The sequence below is a fragment of the Toxorhynchites rutilus genome, chromosome 3 (assembly GCF_029784135.1).
Source record: "Toxorhynchites rutilus septentrionalis strain SRP chromosome 3, ASM2978413v1, whole genome shotgun sequence".
Taxonomy (NCBI): domain Eukaryota; kingdom Metazoa; phylum Arthropoda; class Insecta; order Diptera; family Culicidae; genus Toxorhynchites; species Toxorhynchites rutilus.
In genome coordinates, this window is record NC_073746.1 from 175,725,484 (window position 1) to 175,741,613 (window position 16,130).

General features: G+C 39.9%; 2 protein-coding genes across 5 annotated transcripts in view; one reads left to right on the forward strand and one right to left on the reverse strand.

The window, feature by feature from the left end:
* Window positions 1-16,130, forward strand: part of LOC129775912 (uncharacterized) — a 580,006-nt gene that overhangs the window by 508,664 nt on the left and 55,212 nt on the right. For all 3 annotated transcript variants that reach the window (XM_055781160.1, XM_055781159.1, XM_055781161.1), the window contains 11 exons: window positions 35-994; window positions 1,054-2,013; window positions 8,985-9,311; window positions 9,549-9,857; window positions 9,922-10,863; window positions 10,924-11,574; window positions 12,167-12,478; window positions 12,536-13,477; window positions 13,538-14,188; window positions 14,812-15,123; window positions 15,181-16,125. In XM_055781160.1, the coding sequence (XP_055637135.1) occupies window positions 35-994; window positions 1,054-2,013; window positions 8,985-9,311; window positions 9,549-9,857; window positions 9,922-10,863; window positions 10,924-11,574; window positions 12,167-12,478; window positions 12,536-13,477; window positions 13,538-14,188; window positions 14,812-15,123; window positions 15,181-16,125 (7,311 nt within the window). The remainder of the gene's footprint in view (window positions 1-34; window positions 995-1,053; window positions 2,014-8,984; window positions 9,312-9,548; window positions 9,858-9,921; window positions 10,864-10,923; window positions 11,575-12,166; window positions 12,479-12,535; window positions 13,478-13,537; window positions 14,189-14,811; window positions 15,124-15,180; window positions 16,126-16,130) is intronic.
* The window catches only part of LOC129775911 (beta-alanine-activating enzyme), a 286,887-nt gene that overhangs the window by 184,471 nt on the left and 86,286 nt on the right, over window positions 1-16,130 (reverse strand). The window lies entirely within an intron of this gene.

A 16,130-nucleotide genomic window follows, 5' to 3' on the forward strand; every position in this document is an offset into this window, starting at 1 on the left:
TACTAACTTGTTATCAAATGTTGTTTCTATACAGCACGTACACCTGAACCTACCAATCCCTGCAATCCATCCCCGTGTGGAGCTAACGCAGTGTGTAAAGAACGCAATGGGGCAGGATCATGTACCTGTTTACAGGATTATTTCGGTGATCCCTATACCGGTTGTCGCCCAGAATGTGTGCAGAACTCGGATTGTGACAAATTCCGAGCATGTGCCAACAACAAATGCAAAGATCCATGTCCAGGAGTGTGTGGATTGAACGCGGAATGCACAGTACAAAACCACAGTCCAATCTGTTTCTGCATCGAAGGCTACACTGGAGACCCATCGAGAGGTTGCAGCATTAAAGAGATAGTAACTGAGCGCCCAAAATCCGAGGGTTGCTATCCGTCGCCGTGCGGACCGAACAGTTTGTGCAGAGAAATAAACGGACACCCAGTTTGCTCCTGCCAGTCAGGATTCATCGGAACGCCACCTTCGTGTAGACCAGAATGTGTCGTAAGTTCGGAGTGTAGTCAAGACAAGGCCTGTGTGAACCAAAAATGCGCAGATCCTTGCCCAGGTGTGTGTGGAACGGAGGCGCGCTGTCAGGTTGTCAATCACAATCCAATATGCAGTTGCCCGCCAGGCTTTACCGGGGATCCTTTCATCCAGTGCGTTGAAAAAGAAATTACTAGGGATCCACCAGAACCTACCGATCCATGCCTGCCGTCACCTTGTGGACCAAACTCGCACTGTAGAGTTGTCGGAAAGCAAGCCGCCTGCACATGTCAAACGAATTACATTGGCCGTCCCCCGAATTGCCGACCGGAATGTACAATTGATGCGGAATGCGCCAGTAACCTGGCGTGTCAAAATGAACGCTGTAGCGATCCATGCCCCGGAGCTTGTGGCTACAATGCCGCTTGTCAAGCTATCAATCATCGCGCGGTTTGTACGTGTAACGAAGGGTTCGAGGGTAACCCGTTGGTACAATGTGACCGATCACTGCCACGTAAGTTTATGAATGAAATCTCGAGTAACTCTGTTTTCTAGACCAATTTTATTACACAGCGACAACGGAACGATTGACACCGTGTACACCATCCCCTTGCGGGCCTAACGCGGAATGCAGGGAAAGAAACAATGCTGGAGCCTGCTACTGTCTACGTGGATATGAAGGAAATCCGTATGATGTTTTCTCTGGATGCCGCCGAGAATGCGACGTAAATAGTGATTGTGTAGAAAAGTTAGCATGTGTGAATTACAAGTGCGTCGATCCGTGTCCAGGTGTATGTGGAAGTCAGGCACTATGCGAAATAGTTAACCATGTCCCCACTTGTGTTTGTCCGGAAGGCATGATTGGCGATCCTTTCACGCAATGCGAATTCAGACTTGAAGATCCAAGTACTAGAGCACCACCAGTTTGTGACCAAAGTACGTGTGGTCCGAACAGCATCTGTCGAATCTTGAATGGTGTAGCAATCTGCAAGTGTCAACCGGAAATGGTTGGAAGTCCACCTAACTGCGAACCAGAATGTACTCGAAGTGCAGACTGTGATGCACAGCGGGCCTGTGTGAACTACAAGTGCATCGATCCCTGTCCAGGCTCTTGCGGACAAAATGCCAAATGTCAAGTTATCAATCATAACCCGATCTGCAGTTGCAGACAAGATTTTACGGGTGATCCATTTTCACGGTGCTACAAAGAGATTACTACTACCACTGCAGCGCCACCTACTCCATGCGTACCTTCCCCTTGCGGTCCGAACGCTGAATGTAAAGTAGTTGGTAATAACGAGGCGTGCACCTGTTTGCCGGATTACATCGGATCGCCACCAAACTGTCGTCCCGAGTGCATCCTGAGCACAGCATGCAAAGAAAATCAGGCTTGTATTCGTCAGAAATGCGCAGATCCGTGTCCGGGATCGTGCGGCCTCAACGCCAAATGTTCGGTTGTTAATCACACGCCAGTATGTGCCTGCGAAGAAGGATATACAGGAGATCCTTTCACAAACTGTCAATTCATCCAGGGTAAGTCAATTCAAATAGTTCTTCCTATGATTAGTTCAATATCCCACCCAAGAAGCAAACGCTTTGGCAGCAGGCTACAACCTGGCTTAATGCTTTCTACGGTACAATAAAGCTTGGAGGTAATAATTCCTAAAAACGCAACAGCAACTAAGAATGTGCCAAAGTATTTATTTCGACACAACTCTACATCGTTGCATTTATAACGACCTCAAGCTACACTAATAAGCAAAACAAAGTGCCCACCTCGTCATTTTGTGAATTCCTCTCTTTTATTTGGTTCAAATTCAAGTAAACATACCAGTTGTCTTTTCGATATCTTGATTTTTTATATTCGTTTCAAGTTTCACTTAAAAAAGCACGGGAAGGTAATGTCGGGGACATAATCGAAGAGACGTAGGCCTCTGCTGTCAGCCTCACCATGACCACGTACAGTTAACTGCACACTGTCTAGAGCGATACTGAAATACTGAAGTTATCGAATATCCAAGAAGTTTTTCAGTATCTCTTTGCATAATAACATCGCTCACCGATAAATCCGAAATTGACGAGTCTATTCCAACATGAGATTGTTGTTTTGTGGAAAACTAAAATCACGGAAAACATCCATTAAATTACTGTATAGTGAAATGCGCTCGCTGTATGTTCATTGCAAGTTCTGAGGGAGCAAAGACCGTTCGGATTTTCGTTTAGATGAGACTTCATATTTTACGACTGTTCAGCGTTTCAAAAATTATACAACTTGTAATCACGAAAAGTATGCATGTATAAAAACGCACTTGGGTGACCGATATACACATTAGCCTCCGCTCGTCAATGCAAGCTCAGTACTTTACTTTTTTTTGTGCATATTCTGGAAATGCATTCTGAAGCTAACAACTTTACATGTCCGTTCATCACGATAGCAAACAGTAAACTGAAGCCTTGCGGGGGAATATTTGTTGCGTCGCTTCTTTGTCTGTTCTTCCCTTAGATAGAATAGTGTCTGAATAAATATTTAGCACATTTCTTGACAACCTCATACAGTACAGTAGAACCCCGATTACCCGCAGAATAGTGATCCGCACCGCGGATAATCAGGGTTCTACTGTACTTCAAATGAGCTTAGCCAGTATCATAGAATGTGCTATCCACTCATACTGGACATAATTTACTCAAGCGAGAAGCGAGTAAATATAGGAGAGCAAAATAAGAGTCACTTTGCAAATAAGCACGCATCAAAAGTTTCACTTATTTACGCTCTCTGTTTTACTCTCAGGAACCTGTAATGCGACACAAACAATTGGACATTTGGTCGGTGTTAAGTCAGACCGGTGCTATAAGGGGTTGGTGCTATAAGGGGTTTTCATTGAGCGTTCAAAACAATTTCGATAAGTTATTTCTGCTGTACGCGTGATTTGTCAAATCTGATAAATGTGAAATGAAGCTTACAACATGTTTAACCTAATGCGATCAATAACCCGATTTTTTTAAATTTTGCGACTTGGTCCGCTTTGAGTTAACACCGACCATTTGATCCTCTAATCGGACATTTTTGTAAACATCCTTTGCGCAAATTTTTACAACAAGATAAATTTTGGGGAGTGTTTTAAACCATTTTACTAGGTTATGTATATTGCACACTTTTCTATTGGTTATTTGTTAGATTTTCAATGGTTTAACTGTTTTAACTTGTTTTTCACATTGTGTTGTGTTTGTTGATACGTCCAATTTAAGGTCACAATCGCATCTAATGCGACACAGAGTAGTGCCTCGATATGTCCTATTAGAGACAAATCAGTGTACTTGTAAGATCCAATTTCATTTTATAATGTTGTGTAATATTCTCGTACATAGATATGACGGTTGTATGAAACAGTCTTACAATCCAGCCGGCCTTGGTTCAATCCTTGCTTGGCATCGGTTGGGATTTTTGTGGGTACAATCCCAAGCAGACATTCAGTTTGAGGGAATGAGAACTCTGCTCCATACATACAAACATATCAACACTCTTAGAAACAGGTGCTTTTATTTGTGCATTTGTTGCTGTAACACAATAAAAATCATCTTTTTGCCAAGAAATATATCTGTTCAGCCAGTGCTGATTTGAATGTAGCTACAATTGTTATCGCATGGATCAATTCAAATTGTGCTTTGGTGTTACACTACTTGCTCCATTGAAATGAAAAAACTCTAACCTCTAGGCTGTTTCGCCATGGCAATTATTCAATAGTTTGTTCCCTTTGCCCTTGCTCCTAAGCAAACTTAAACCGTTTGGCTTTCGGCCAACTTTGCTATTCAACCCCTGTGCTACAAGACTGCGACGAACAGTTCGACCGGAAATTGATAGCTGAAAGGTTTTCTGGATCTCGCGGACAGTTACCATCGGGATCTTCTTGACTTTGCGCATAAGCTTGGAGTCCATTCTCGCATCCGTTTTGCACTTCCTACCTCTGCCAGGGCGATCCACCACTCATCCGATCGTGTTTAGCTTCAGAAGAATTTGTCCAATTGCTGCTTTACGGGTACTGAACCTCAAATATCCTGGTGCGATTTACCGTTTTGCACATCACGAACCACCAATTCACGGTTACACAAGAAAATTGCTTTCGAAATCGTGGCGCTTTTCCTTATTTTTAACTGAATCAAGTGCGATCACGTGTACAAATGCACCAGATCGAGTCGTTTGCTTCAAAACATGCCAAAATATCCAAACATAAACAATCAAGGGATCTCCCGAAGGAAACTTATCGAAAATATGGATTTTTGAAAAAAAAAATCATGTAACAGATTTTTTTCCCAATACAAATTACAGGAAATTTTTCTTACGATTTTGTTTTATGCGATTTTTTATGTGCGGTATATGAAAAGAAGCATATTTGACGAAGTTATCGTCTATTTAGTTTGTTTTCGATGGTTTATATGCATTTCTGTGTGAAAAAGCATATTTGCGTCTAAATTATCCACTTCTCAGATCATTCCCATCCTTTCATCAAATGCACAAGTTGCGCATGACATGATTCCCAACAGCAACAAGTTTCGACATGCAACTAAAAACACAACACAGCCACGCGCAACCGAAAAGACAAACTGTCCCATCGCAAAGTAGGGAAATAAAAGAAAATCGAATGGTGAACGACATGGATTTGCTGTTATTTTCTTGGGGGAAACTTTTTTTATGCGGTCCCTATCTACCGCACAAAAAAAGGTTTTTTTCAAATTGTGTACCGAACACGATTTTTTAGAGCTACTAGTGAAGTTTTGCACGATTTTTTTCTGCGACTTTTTTGTGCGGTCCCTATCCCTCGCACTAAAAAAAGGTTTGCCTGTATTATGTTTTTAAGTAAAATATTTTTTTCGGTTTTCCATAAGTGAAACTTTAACAGCACATAGTATAGGGTATCAAAAAGACTACAGTGTGTTTACTTTAATGATAAATGATAATGATAAATAAATGAGAGAAATACAAAGCATTATTGTTTTGCCTATCAGTGCACCAATAAGTGACTATAGAGTCACTTTATGAACGAAACTGCATTCGAAATCTCGAAGAACAAAAAATACTTTTTTAATTAGCCAAATTTTGCCAGGCAAAAAAAACTGTGTAAGATCAAAGATGCAAAAAAATAGCCCCGAACCAACAAGCCACTGACAATAAGATACAAAGGGCCTGGCCGGGTAAGGAAGTAAAAAGTGCCCCCAAACCAAATCACTAGCCGTATGGCAAATATTGTAAAGGATATTAAATAAGAAATTTTGGCGGTTTATTTGAACCCCTATCTGGTTTGACGTAGGATCTATAGTGAAAAACGTACTTTTCGTTAATTTCACGCCATCCTCAAAAGATCCGAGATAAAAATTTGAAAAAAATACTGAATGTGCATCTTACTACGATGTATCAAAAAAAATTATCAAAAAAAAATTTCATCAAAAATTTTAGTACTAAAAAAAATAATGAAATCTTGAAAATTTTTTTTTTGGGATTTAGAGATTCAGTACTACTCTAATTCATATTTTAATGTGTTTCTACGGCTTTTCTAGATATGTGTGATTTTTTTCAGATTTTTTTCAGTGTTGCGCGGTATCAAAAAATTTTTTTTTTATGTTTCCAAAGAGTGGTTAGGTAAGGGAGTAAAAAGTGCCCCCAAACCAAATCACTAGCTGTATGGCAAATATTGTAAAGGATGTTAAATAAGAAATTTTGGTGGTTTATTTGAACCCCTATGTGGTTTGACGTAGGATCTATAGTGAAAAACGTACTTTTTCGTTTATTTCACGCCATCCTCAATAGATCTGAGATAAAAATTTGAAAAAAATACTGAATGTACATCCTACCATGGTGTATCAAGAAAAATTATCAAAAAAAATTTCATCAAAAATTTTTGTACTAAAAAAATATTAAAATTTTGAAAATTTTTTTTTTGGATTTAGAGATTCAGTACTACTCTAATTCATATTCAAATGTACTCTTACGGCTTTTCTAGATTTATAAATATCTTCAAACTGTTTTTTTTTTCAAATATCTAATACTAAAAATAAAATGAAAAAAAATACACAGTACAAAAAAATGTTATAGATTTTCTGGCATTTCGAAATTTTGAAAAAAAAAATATAACTTTGAGACCCACTCCTGCTCAAATTTTTATTTAAATGCGTTCGTATGTGTCTTTTTTCTACATGTGGCGTAATTTTTCCTGAATTTTTAAGAGCATTGTGTGACACAAAATAATTTTCTTCATCGTCTGCATTATTATTTTTATTTTTTTGAAATCGATTATTTTATTGTATTCGTGGTTTTCAATTGAAAGATTAAAATAAAAAAACAAATCGAATTTGTGGTCTCAAAGTTATATTTTTTTTCAAAATTTCGAAATGCCAGAAAATCTATAACATTTTTTTGTACTGTGTATTTTTCTTTTTTATTATTTTATTTTTATTATTAGATATTTAAAAAAAAACAGCTTGACGATATTTATCAATCTAGAAAAGCCGTAAGAGCACATTTAAATATGAATTAGAGTAGTATTGAATCTCTAAATCCCAAAAAAAAATTTTCAAATTTTCATAATTTTTTTTTAATACTAAAATTTTTGATGAATTATTTTTTTGATAATTTTTCTTGATACACCGTGGTAAGATGCACATTCAGTATTTTTTTCAAATTTTTATCTCGGATCTATTGAGGATGGCGTGAAATGCACGAAAAAGTACGTTTGTCACTATAGATCCTACGTCAAACCACATAGGGGTTCAAATAAACCGCCAAAATTTCTTATTTAATATCCTTTACAATATTTGCCATACAGCTAGTGATTTGGTTTGGGGGCACTTTTTACTCCCTTACCTAACCACTCTTTGGAAACATAAAAAAAAAATTTTTTGATACCGCGCAACACTGAAAAAAATCTGAAAAAAATCACACATATCTAGAAAAGCCGTAGAAACACATTAAAATATGAATTAGAGTAGTACTGAATCTCTAAATCCCAAAAAAAAAATTTTCAAGATTTCATTATTTTTTTTAGTACTAAAATTTTTGATGAAATTTTTTTTTGATAATTTTTTTTGATACATCGTAGTAAGATGCACATTCAGTATTTTTTTCAAATTTTTATCTCGGATCTTTTGAGGATGGCGTGAAATTAACGAAAAGTACGTTTTTCACTATAGATCCTACGTCAAACCACATAGGGGTTCAAATAAACCACCAAAATTTCTTATTTAATATCCTTTACTATATTTGCCATACAGCTAGTGATTTGGTTTGGGGGCACTTTTTACTCCCTTACCCGGCCAGGCCCTTTGTGACATTAGCTTCGCTGCCTGATATTATATTTAGGATAGCTCGGTGTAATGCGTTTCTGAACTGCTTTAGTAAAAATAAATCTTTGCTTTGGAAAAAACCGGGGAACAAGTCCCTCACTGAAAATGTTATCTGTCACTAACAGCGAGAAATTATTCTTGCCACCATTATATTAAAATTTGCATTGAATTTTATTTGAAAAATGAGATATAAGCCTCTTATTCCGGAATTTGATCGGATTTCGCGATTCGATCAAAATCGACTTTTACTGCTTACTTCACTGCGACTTATGCTGCAATCCGTTCGCCTTAAGTCCAGTTGAGATGTGCAAATGTAGCAACCTTGCTTTAACGCTTTTTACTCTCTATTACATTAGCTGGCCTTGATGTTATTTGAATGCTTAGAATACATAGTTCTAAAGAAAAAAGTAGTAGAAATGAGTTTATTCCACCCGAAAATTCATTACCATTTTCACAGAAATGGAACAAGAAACTCGAAGTCGAATAGCGTGGCAAGGTTGCCACAATTGCACATTTTGCACAGATTAGATTTGAGTCGATCGGTTCGGGTAATTCTGATTAGATCGGGTTCTATAGTAAGGGTATGAAAGTATAGCACCGCATACCGCATGTTGAAACATTGCATCTGATATAAGTAAAGCATTAGTTTTCAAGTTGAACAAACGCCTCGAAGAGAGCGATTCAGAAACGCAGCACCATAAACATTACTGGACCTTGAATCGAATATCACAAACAAATTGGAAACACTGCCAACGGTGAGCGGATAGTATTGATAAAAATATATGAATGCTTCTAGCCAAAATGTATCAATTATCGTAATGCAAATATCTATACATAAGGAAGTATCATTCGACAATTTTGCACATGTTTGTCATGTGTTTCACACAATCACAAAAACTGAAACTGTCGGATGATGCTTCCGACAGCTTTAGCTTAGAGCACATGAGAATTCACGAAGGTAAGTGTCCGAATTCTCCACCTATAACCGCCTGTCGCAAAAGCAGCACAATATCACAAAAATATTTCTATTGAACGCAATTCACGCAAATTTAACAAACGCAATCGCAAATCCAAAAACAATTCGCTTCGGGCTTACGCTGATCGGTCGCTTCTCTCCCTTCGATATTTGATTTGGTTTCCCGGTACTCAAACTCTGCCCGTTAATTTTCCAGCCGATTTACCCAAATACGTTGAATCCCCATGTGTCCCGAGTCCTTGTGGAGCAAACGCACTCTGTAGAGAGCAAAACGGTGCAGGATCGTGTACTTGCATCGAGGATCACTTCGGAAATCCATACGAAGGTTGTCGCCCCGAGTGTGTCTTGAACTCTGACTGTCCCACCAATCGTGCTTGTGTTCGCAATAAGTGTCAGGATCCATGTCCAGGAACTTGTGGGCAAAACGCCGAATGTCAAATTGTTAATCATCTGCCTTCCTGCACGTGCATTGAAGGGTACGAGGGAGACCCCTTCCGGCATTGTGTTATCAAACGAAAAGAACGTAAGATAATATTTATTTATAAATCTGACTTAAACAAGACAGTGACGAAAGACGTATATCTCTCGAACATTACAATTAGAGTAGCCCTTTCTATTTCTCTTGTATTCGGTGTTTACACAAATGTGTACATCTGAAATGCATAGTCTCGGTTGAGTCAATTGGAAAACAATACCGAAATGTCGGTACCAATTTATTACAATGTGTCACCCACGCTTTATATATGTATCGCGTTTCTAGCAATCATCACCACCGAACCCTGTCAGCCTTCGCCGTGTGGAGCTAACAGTCAATGTCGCGAAGTCAATGGGCAACCCGTTTGTTCGTGTTTGCCAACATACGTTGGAACACCTCCCGGATGTCGTCCGGAGTGTGTCGCTAGTTCTGAGTGTCCTCAAAATAAAGCATGCATCAATCAAATATGTAACGACCCATGCCCCGGAACTTGTGGTACCAACGCTCGATGTAATGTAAACCACCACAGCCCAATTTGCATTTGTTTGAATGGCTATACTGGCGATCCGTTCACCAGGTGCTATTTTGACCCTCGTAAGATAATCATGTCTTTTGAACAGATTGAATCCATTTATGAATTAATATCCTTCCACAATAGCACCATCTGAAGATACACAAATAATACCCCGTGACCCATGTGTTCCTTCACCATGTGGTTCAAACGCACAATGTAGAGTCCAAAATGGAGCACCGTCTTGTTCGTGTCTAACGAACTACATAGGATTGCCACCAAATTGTAGACCAGAGTGCACCATCAACGCAGAATGCTCAAGTAATCAGGCTTGTATGAACGAAAAATGTAGAGATCCTTGTCCTGGATCATGCGGAATTGGAGCCAGATGTAATGTCATCAATCATACACCAGTTTGTACCTGTGACGTTGGTTATACCGGAGATCCATTCACCAACTGTTATCCGGCACCTCAACCTCCACAACAAGATCCTATTGATCCATGTAATCCTTCACCTTGTGGATCAAATGCACTATGTAACAATGGAATCTGTACTTGCATGACAGAATATCGAGGTGATCCATATCAAGGATGTAGACCCGAATGTGTACTGAATTCTGATTGTGCACGTGATAAGGCATGCATTCGAAATAAATGCATTGATCCATGTCCCGGAACATGTGGACAAGACGCTATATGTGAAGTAATTAACCATATTCCGATGTGTAGTTGTCCAAAAGGAAGGGCCGGAAATGCATTCTTAGAATGTAGACCTCAACAAGATCCAGTGAAGACCAATCCTTGTAGTCCATCTCCATGTGGTCCCAATAGCCAGTGTCGAGAAATCAATGGACAGGGTGTTTGTTCTTGTGTACCAGGTTTCATTGGAAGTCCACCAATGTGTAGACCAGAATGTGTTGTAAGCTCAGAGTGTCCACAAAATCAAGCATGCAATAATCAGAAATGTAGAGATCCTTGTCCAGGAACATGTGGCATTGGAGCACGATGTTCAGTGGTAAACCATAATCCTATATGTAGTTGCCCAGAACGAATGACTGGTGATCCATTTGTCCGCTGTCAACCTATGAGTATGTCTCCTGTCTTTCTCCCATAATTTATTTCGCATAACATTATCAAATTTCTTACAGTTGAACCACTTGTTCAAATTACTTCCATAAACCCATGTCAACCATCTCCTTGTGGGCCTAACGCTGAATGTAGACCTGTCGGAGATTCTCCCTCATGTACATGTCGAGAGAACATGATCGGAGCTCCTCCAAATTGTCGACCTGAATGTGTAAGCAACGCGGAGTGTTCCAGCAATCTTGCATGTATCAGACAGAAATGTCAGGATCCATGTACAAACGCATGTGGATCAAATGCTGAATGCAGAGTAGTTAGTCATACACCCATGTGCATTTGCGCAGTCGGGTTCACAGGTGATCCATTCACTCAGTGTTCCACAATACAACAAGACGTTCCAAGAGAACCCATTTCACCATGTATTCCAAGTCCTTGTGGAGCAAACGCTTTCTGCAGAGAACAAAATGGAGCCGGTTCGTGTACATGTAATGAAGATCACTTTGGAAATCCATACGAAGGATGTCGTCCAGAATGCGTTCTAAACTCCGATTGTCCTTCGAACAGAGCTTGCGTCAGGAATAAATGTCAAGATCCTTGTCCAGGAACATGTGGACAGAACGCACAATGTCAGGTCGTAAACCACTTACCATCATGCACTTGCATCACTGGATTCGAAGGCGATCCGTTCAGATACTGTAGTGTCCAAAAGGATGAACGTAAGCAACATATTGTTGATAATAATAGCTTAATGCTCATTCACATGATTTGGTTTGACCTATTCAAACCGCGCCTTCAGCTTTCAATGCCTTTAATTATAATTAGCTCATTTACGAAGTCTGTTCAAAATGTATCGCGATTTTTTGTGGCGCTATGTTGATACTCATGTCTACATAAATAAGAGACACGCGTTCCAACACAACGCCACAAAAAATCGAAAATCGAATATACGTAACCCACGGAAATTCAAAAGTCGCGATACTTTTTGAATGGAGCTCTTATATCAGTAAGGCGAATATGTCGCTGCTTCTTTGCCTAAAAACTATATTTCTGAAAGAACCAATCACATTTGACGTTGACTTATTCCTGCTAGCACCATAATGTTGTACTATGATGTACCGTTGCAAAATTTCAAATTTCGTATTCACAAACCACCTTATATATATGACTGTTTCATGTCAGGCGGTTTCTGATGGATATTTGGAGTGTACGACTCGGATAAAGTTTATTTCATAGAGATGCATTCGAATACTATTTTAATTGTACCAATAATGTTTGTGGTACTAACGTATGTAACAATCATACCCACAGCAAAGAAGGATTATGTTAATCCTTGCCAACCCAGTCCATGTGGTCCAAATAGCCAATGTCGTGAGGTCAACGGTCAGGGAGTTTGTTCTTGTTTACCCACTTACATTGGAAGCCCTCCAGGATGTCGCCCTGAATGTGTCAGTAGTTCTGAATGTCCTCTAGACAAGGCTTGTGTCAATCAAAAGTGTGTTGACCCTTGTCCTGGAACTTGTGGTACTAATGCCAGATGTAATACCAAGAACCACAGTCCCATTTGTTCTTGTCAATCTGGATATACCGGAGATCCATTCACAAGATGTTTCCCTATTCCACGTAAGAATCTCTCTATCTATTTCCTACCTTATTCTTATATTCGTGTTTTTATGATAGCACCCACACAAAACAACCCAGTAGTAGTCCGTAATCCATGTGTTCCTTCTCCATGTGGACCAAATTCACAATGCAGAAACTTCAATGAATCACCTTCGTGCTCATGCACAGGAGGTTACATTGGATCACCACCGAATTGTAGACCAGAGTGCACCATCAACGCAGAATGCTCAAGTAATCAGGCTTGTATGAACGAAAAGTGTAGAGATCCTTGTCCTGGATCATGCGGAATTGGAGCCAGATGTAACGTCATCAATCATACACCAGTTTGTACCTGTGACGTTGGTTATACCGGAGATCCATTTACCAACTGTTATCCCGCACCTCCGCCTCCACAGCAAGATCCTATTGATCCATGTAATCCTTCACCTTGTGGATCAAATGCACTGTGTAACAATGGAATTTGTACTTGCGTGACAGAATATCAAGGTGATCCATATCAAGGATGTAGACCCGAATGTGTACTGAATTCTGATTGTGCACGTGATAAGGCATGCATTCGAAATAAATGCATTGATCCATGTCCCGGAACATGTGGACAAGACGCTATATGTGAAGTAATCAACCATATTCCGATGTGTAGTTGTCCAAAAGGAAGGGCCGGAAATGCATTCTTAGAATGTAGACCTCAACAAGATCCAGTGAAGACCAATCCTTGTAGTCCATCTCCATGTGGTCCTAATAGCCAGTGTCGAGAAATCAATGGACAGGGTGTTTGTTCTTGTGTACCAGGTTTCATTGGAAGTCCACCAATGTGTAGACCAGAATGTGTTGTAAGCTCAGAATGTCCACAAAATCAAGCATGCAATAATCAGAAATGTAGAGATCCTTGTCCAGGAACATGTGGCATTGGAGCACGATGTTCAGTGGTAAACCATAATCCTATATGTAGTTGCCCAGAACGAATGACTGGTGATCCATTTGTCCGCTGTCAACCTATGAGTATGTCTCCTGTCTTTCTCCCATAATTTATTTCGCATAACATTATCAAATTTCTTACAGTTGAACCATCTGTTCCTATAACTCCCATAAACCCATGTCAACCATCTCCTTGTGGTCCTAACGCTGAGTGTAGACCTGTCGGAGATTCTCCCTCATGTACATGTCGAGAGAACATGATCGGAGCTCCTCCAAATTGTCGACCTGAATGTGTAAGCAACGCGGAGTGTTCCAGCAATCTTGCATGTATCAGACAGAAATGTCAGGATCCATGTACAAACGCATGTGGATCGAATGCTGAATGCAGAGTAGTTAGTCATACACCGATGTGCATTTGCGCAGTTGGGTTCACAGGTGATCCATTCACTCAGTGTTCCACAATACAACAAGATGTTACAAGAGACCCCATTTCACCATGTCTTCCAAGTCCTTGTGGAGCAAACGCTTTCTGCAGAGAACAAAATGGAGCCGGTTCGTGTACATGTAATGAAGATCACTTTGGAAATCCATACGAAGGATGTCGTCCAGAATGCGTTCTAAACTCCGATTGTCCTTCGAACAGAGCTTGCGTCAGGAATAAATGTCAAGATCCTTGTCCAGGAACATGTGGACAAAACGCACAATGTCAGGTCGTAAACCACTTACCATCATGTACTTGCATCACTGGATTCGAAGGCGATCCGTTCAGATACTGTAGTGTCCAAAAGGATGAACGTAAGCAACATATTGTTGATATTAATAGCTTAATGCTCGTTTATATGATTTGGTTTGACCTATTCAAACCGCGCCTGCGGCTTTCAATGCCTCTAATTATTTTCAGCTCATGAACGAAAACTGTTCAAAAAATATCGCGACTATTGAATTCCCGTGGGTTACGATATTCGTGTTTTTTTTGTGGCGCTATGTTGATACTCATGTCTACATAAATAAGAGACCCGCGTACCAACACAACGCCACAAAAAATCGAAAATCGAATATACGTAACCCACGGGAATTCAAAAGTCGCGATACTTTTTGAATGCAGCTCGTATATTAGTAAGGCGAATATATCACTGCTTCTTTGCCTAAAAACTATATTTCTGAAAGAACCAATCACAATTGACGTTGACTTATTCCTGCTAGCGCCATAATGTTGTACTATGATATATCGTTGCAAAATTCTAAATTTCGTATTCACAAACCACCTTGTATATATGACTGTTTCATGTCAGGCGGTTTCTGATGGATATTCAAAACACACGATTGGGATATAATTGATTTCATTGAGATGCGTCTGAATACTATTTTAGTTTTTCAAATAATGTTTGTGGTAATAACGTTAACAATCATACCCACAGCAAAGAAGGATTATGTTAATCCTTGCCAACCCAGCCCATGTGGTCCAAATAGCCAATGTCGTGAGGTCAACGGTCAGGGAGTTTGTTCTTGCTTACCCACTTACATTGGAAGCCCTCCAGGATGTCGCCCTGAATGTGTCAGTAGTTCTGAATGTTCCCTAGACAAGGCCTGTGTCAATCAAAAATGTGTTGATCCATGTCCTGGAACTTGTGGTACTAATGCCAGATGTAATACCCGAAATCACAGTCCAATTTGTTCTTGTCAATCTGGATATACCGGAGATCCATTCACAAGATGTTCCCCTATTCCACGTAAGAATTTCTCTATCTATTTCCTACCTTATTCTTATATTCGTGTTTTTATAATAGCACCCACACAAAACAACCCAATAGTAGTCCGTGATCCATGTGTTCCTTCTCCGTGTGGACCAAATTCACAATGCAGAAGCTTCAATGAAGCACCTTCGTGCTCTTGTATTGGAGGTTATATTGGATCGCCACCGAATTGTAGACCAGAGTGCACCATCAACGCAGAATGCTCAAGTAATCAGGCTTGTATGAACGAAAAATGTAGAGATCCTTGTCCTGGATCATGTGGAATTGGAGCCAGATGTAACGTCATCAATCATACACCAGTTTGTACCTGTGACGTTGGATATACCGGAGATCCATTTACCAACTGTTATCCCGCACCTCCAATTCCTCCACAGCAAGATCCTATTGATCCATGTAATCCTTCACCTTGTGGATCAAATGCACTGTGTAACAATGGAATCTGTACTTGCATGACAGAATATCAAGGTGATCCATATCAAGGATGTAGACCCGAATGTGTACTGAATTCTGATTGTGCACGTGATAAGGCATGCATTCGAAATAAATGCATTGATCCATGTCCCGGAACATGTGGACAAGACGCTATATGTGAAGTAATCAACCATATTCCGATGTGTAGTTGTCCAAAAGGAAGGGCCGGAAATGCATTCTTAGAATGTAGACCACAACAAGATCCAGTGAAGACCAATCCTTGTAGTCCATCTCCATGTGGTCCCAATAGCCAGTGTCGAGAAATCAATGGACAGGGTGTTTGTTCTTGTGTACCAGGTTTCATTGGGAGTCCACCAATGTGTAGACCAGAATGTGTTGTAAGCTCAGAATGTCCACAAAATCAAGCATGCAATAATCAGAAATGTAGAGATCCTTGTCCAGGAACATGTGGCATTGGAGCACGATGTTCAGTGGTAAACCATAATCCTATATGTAGTTGCCCAGAACGAATGACTGGTGATCCATTTGTCCGTTGTCAACCTATGAGTATG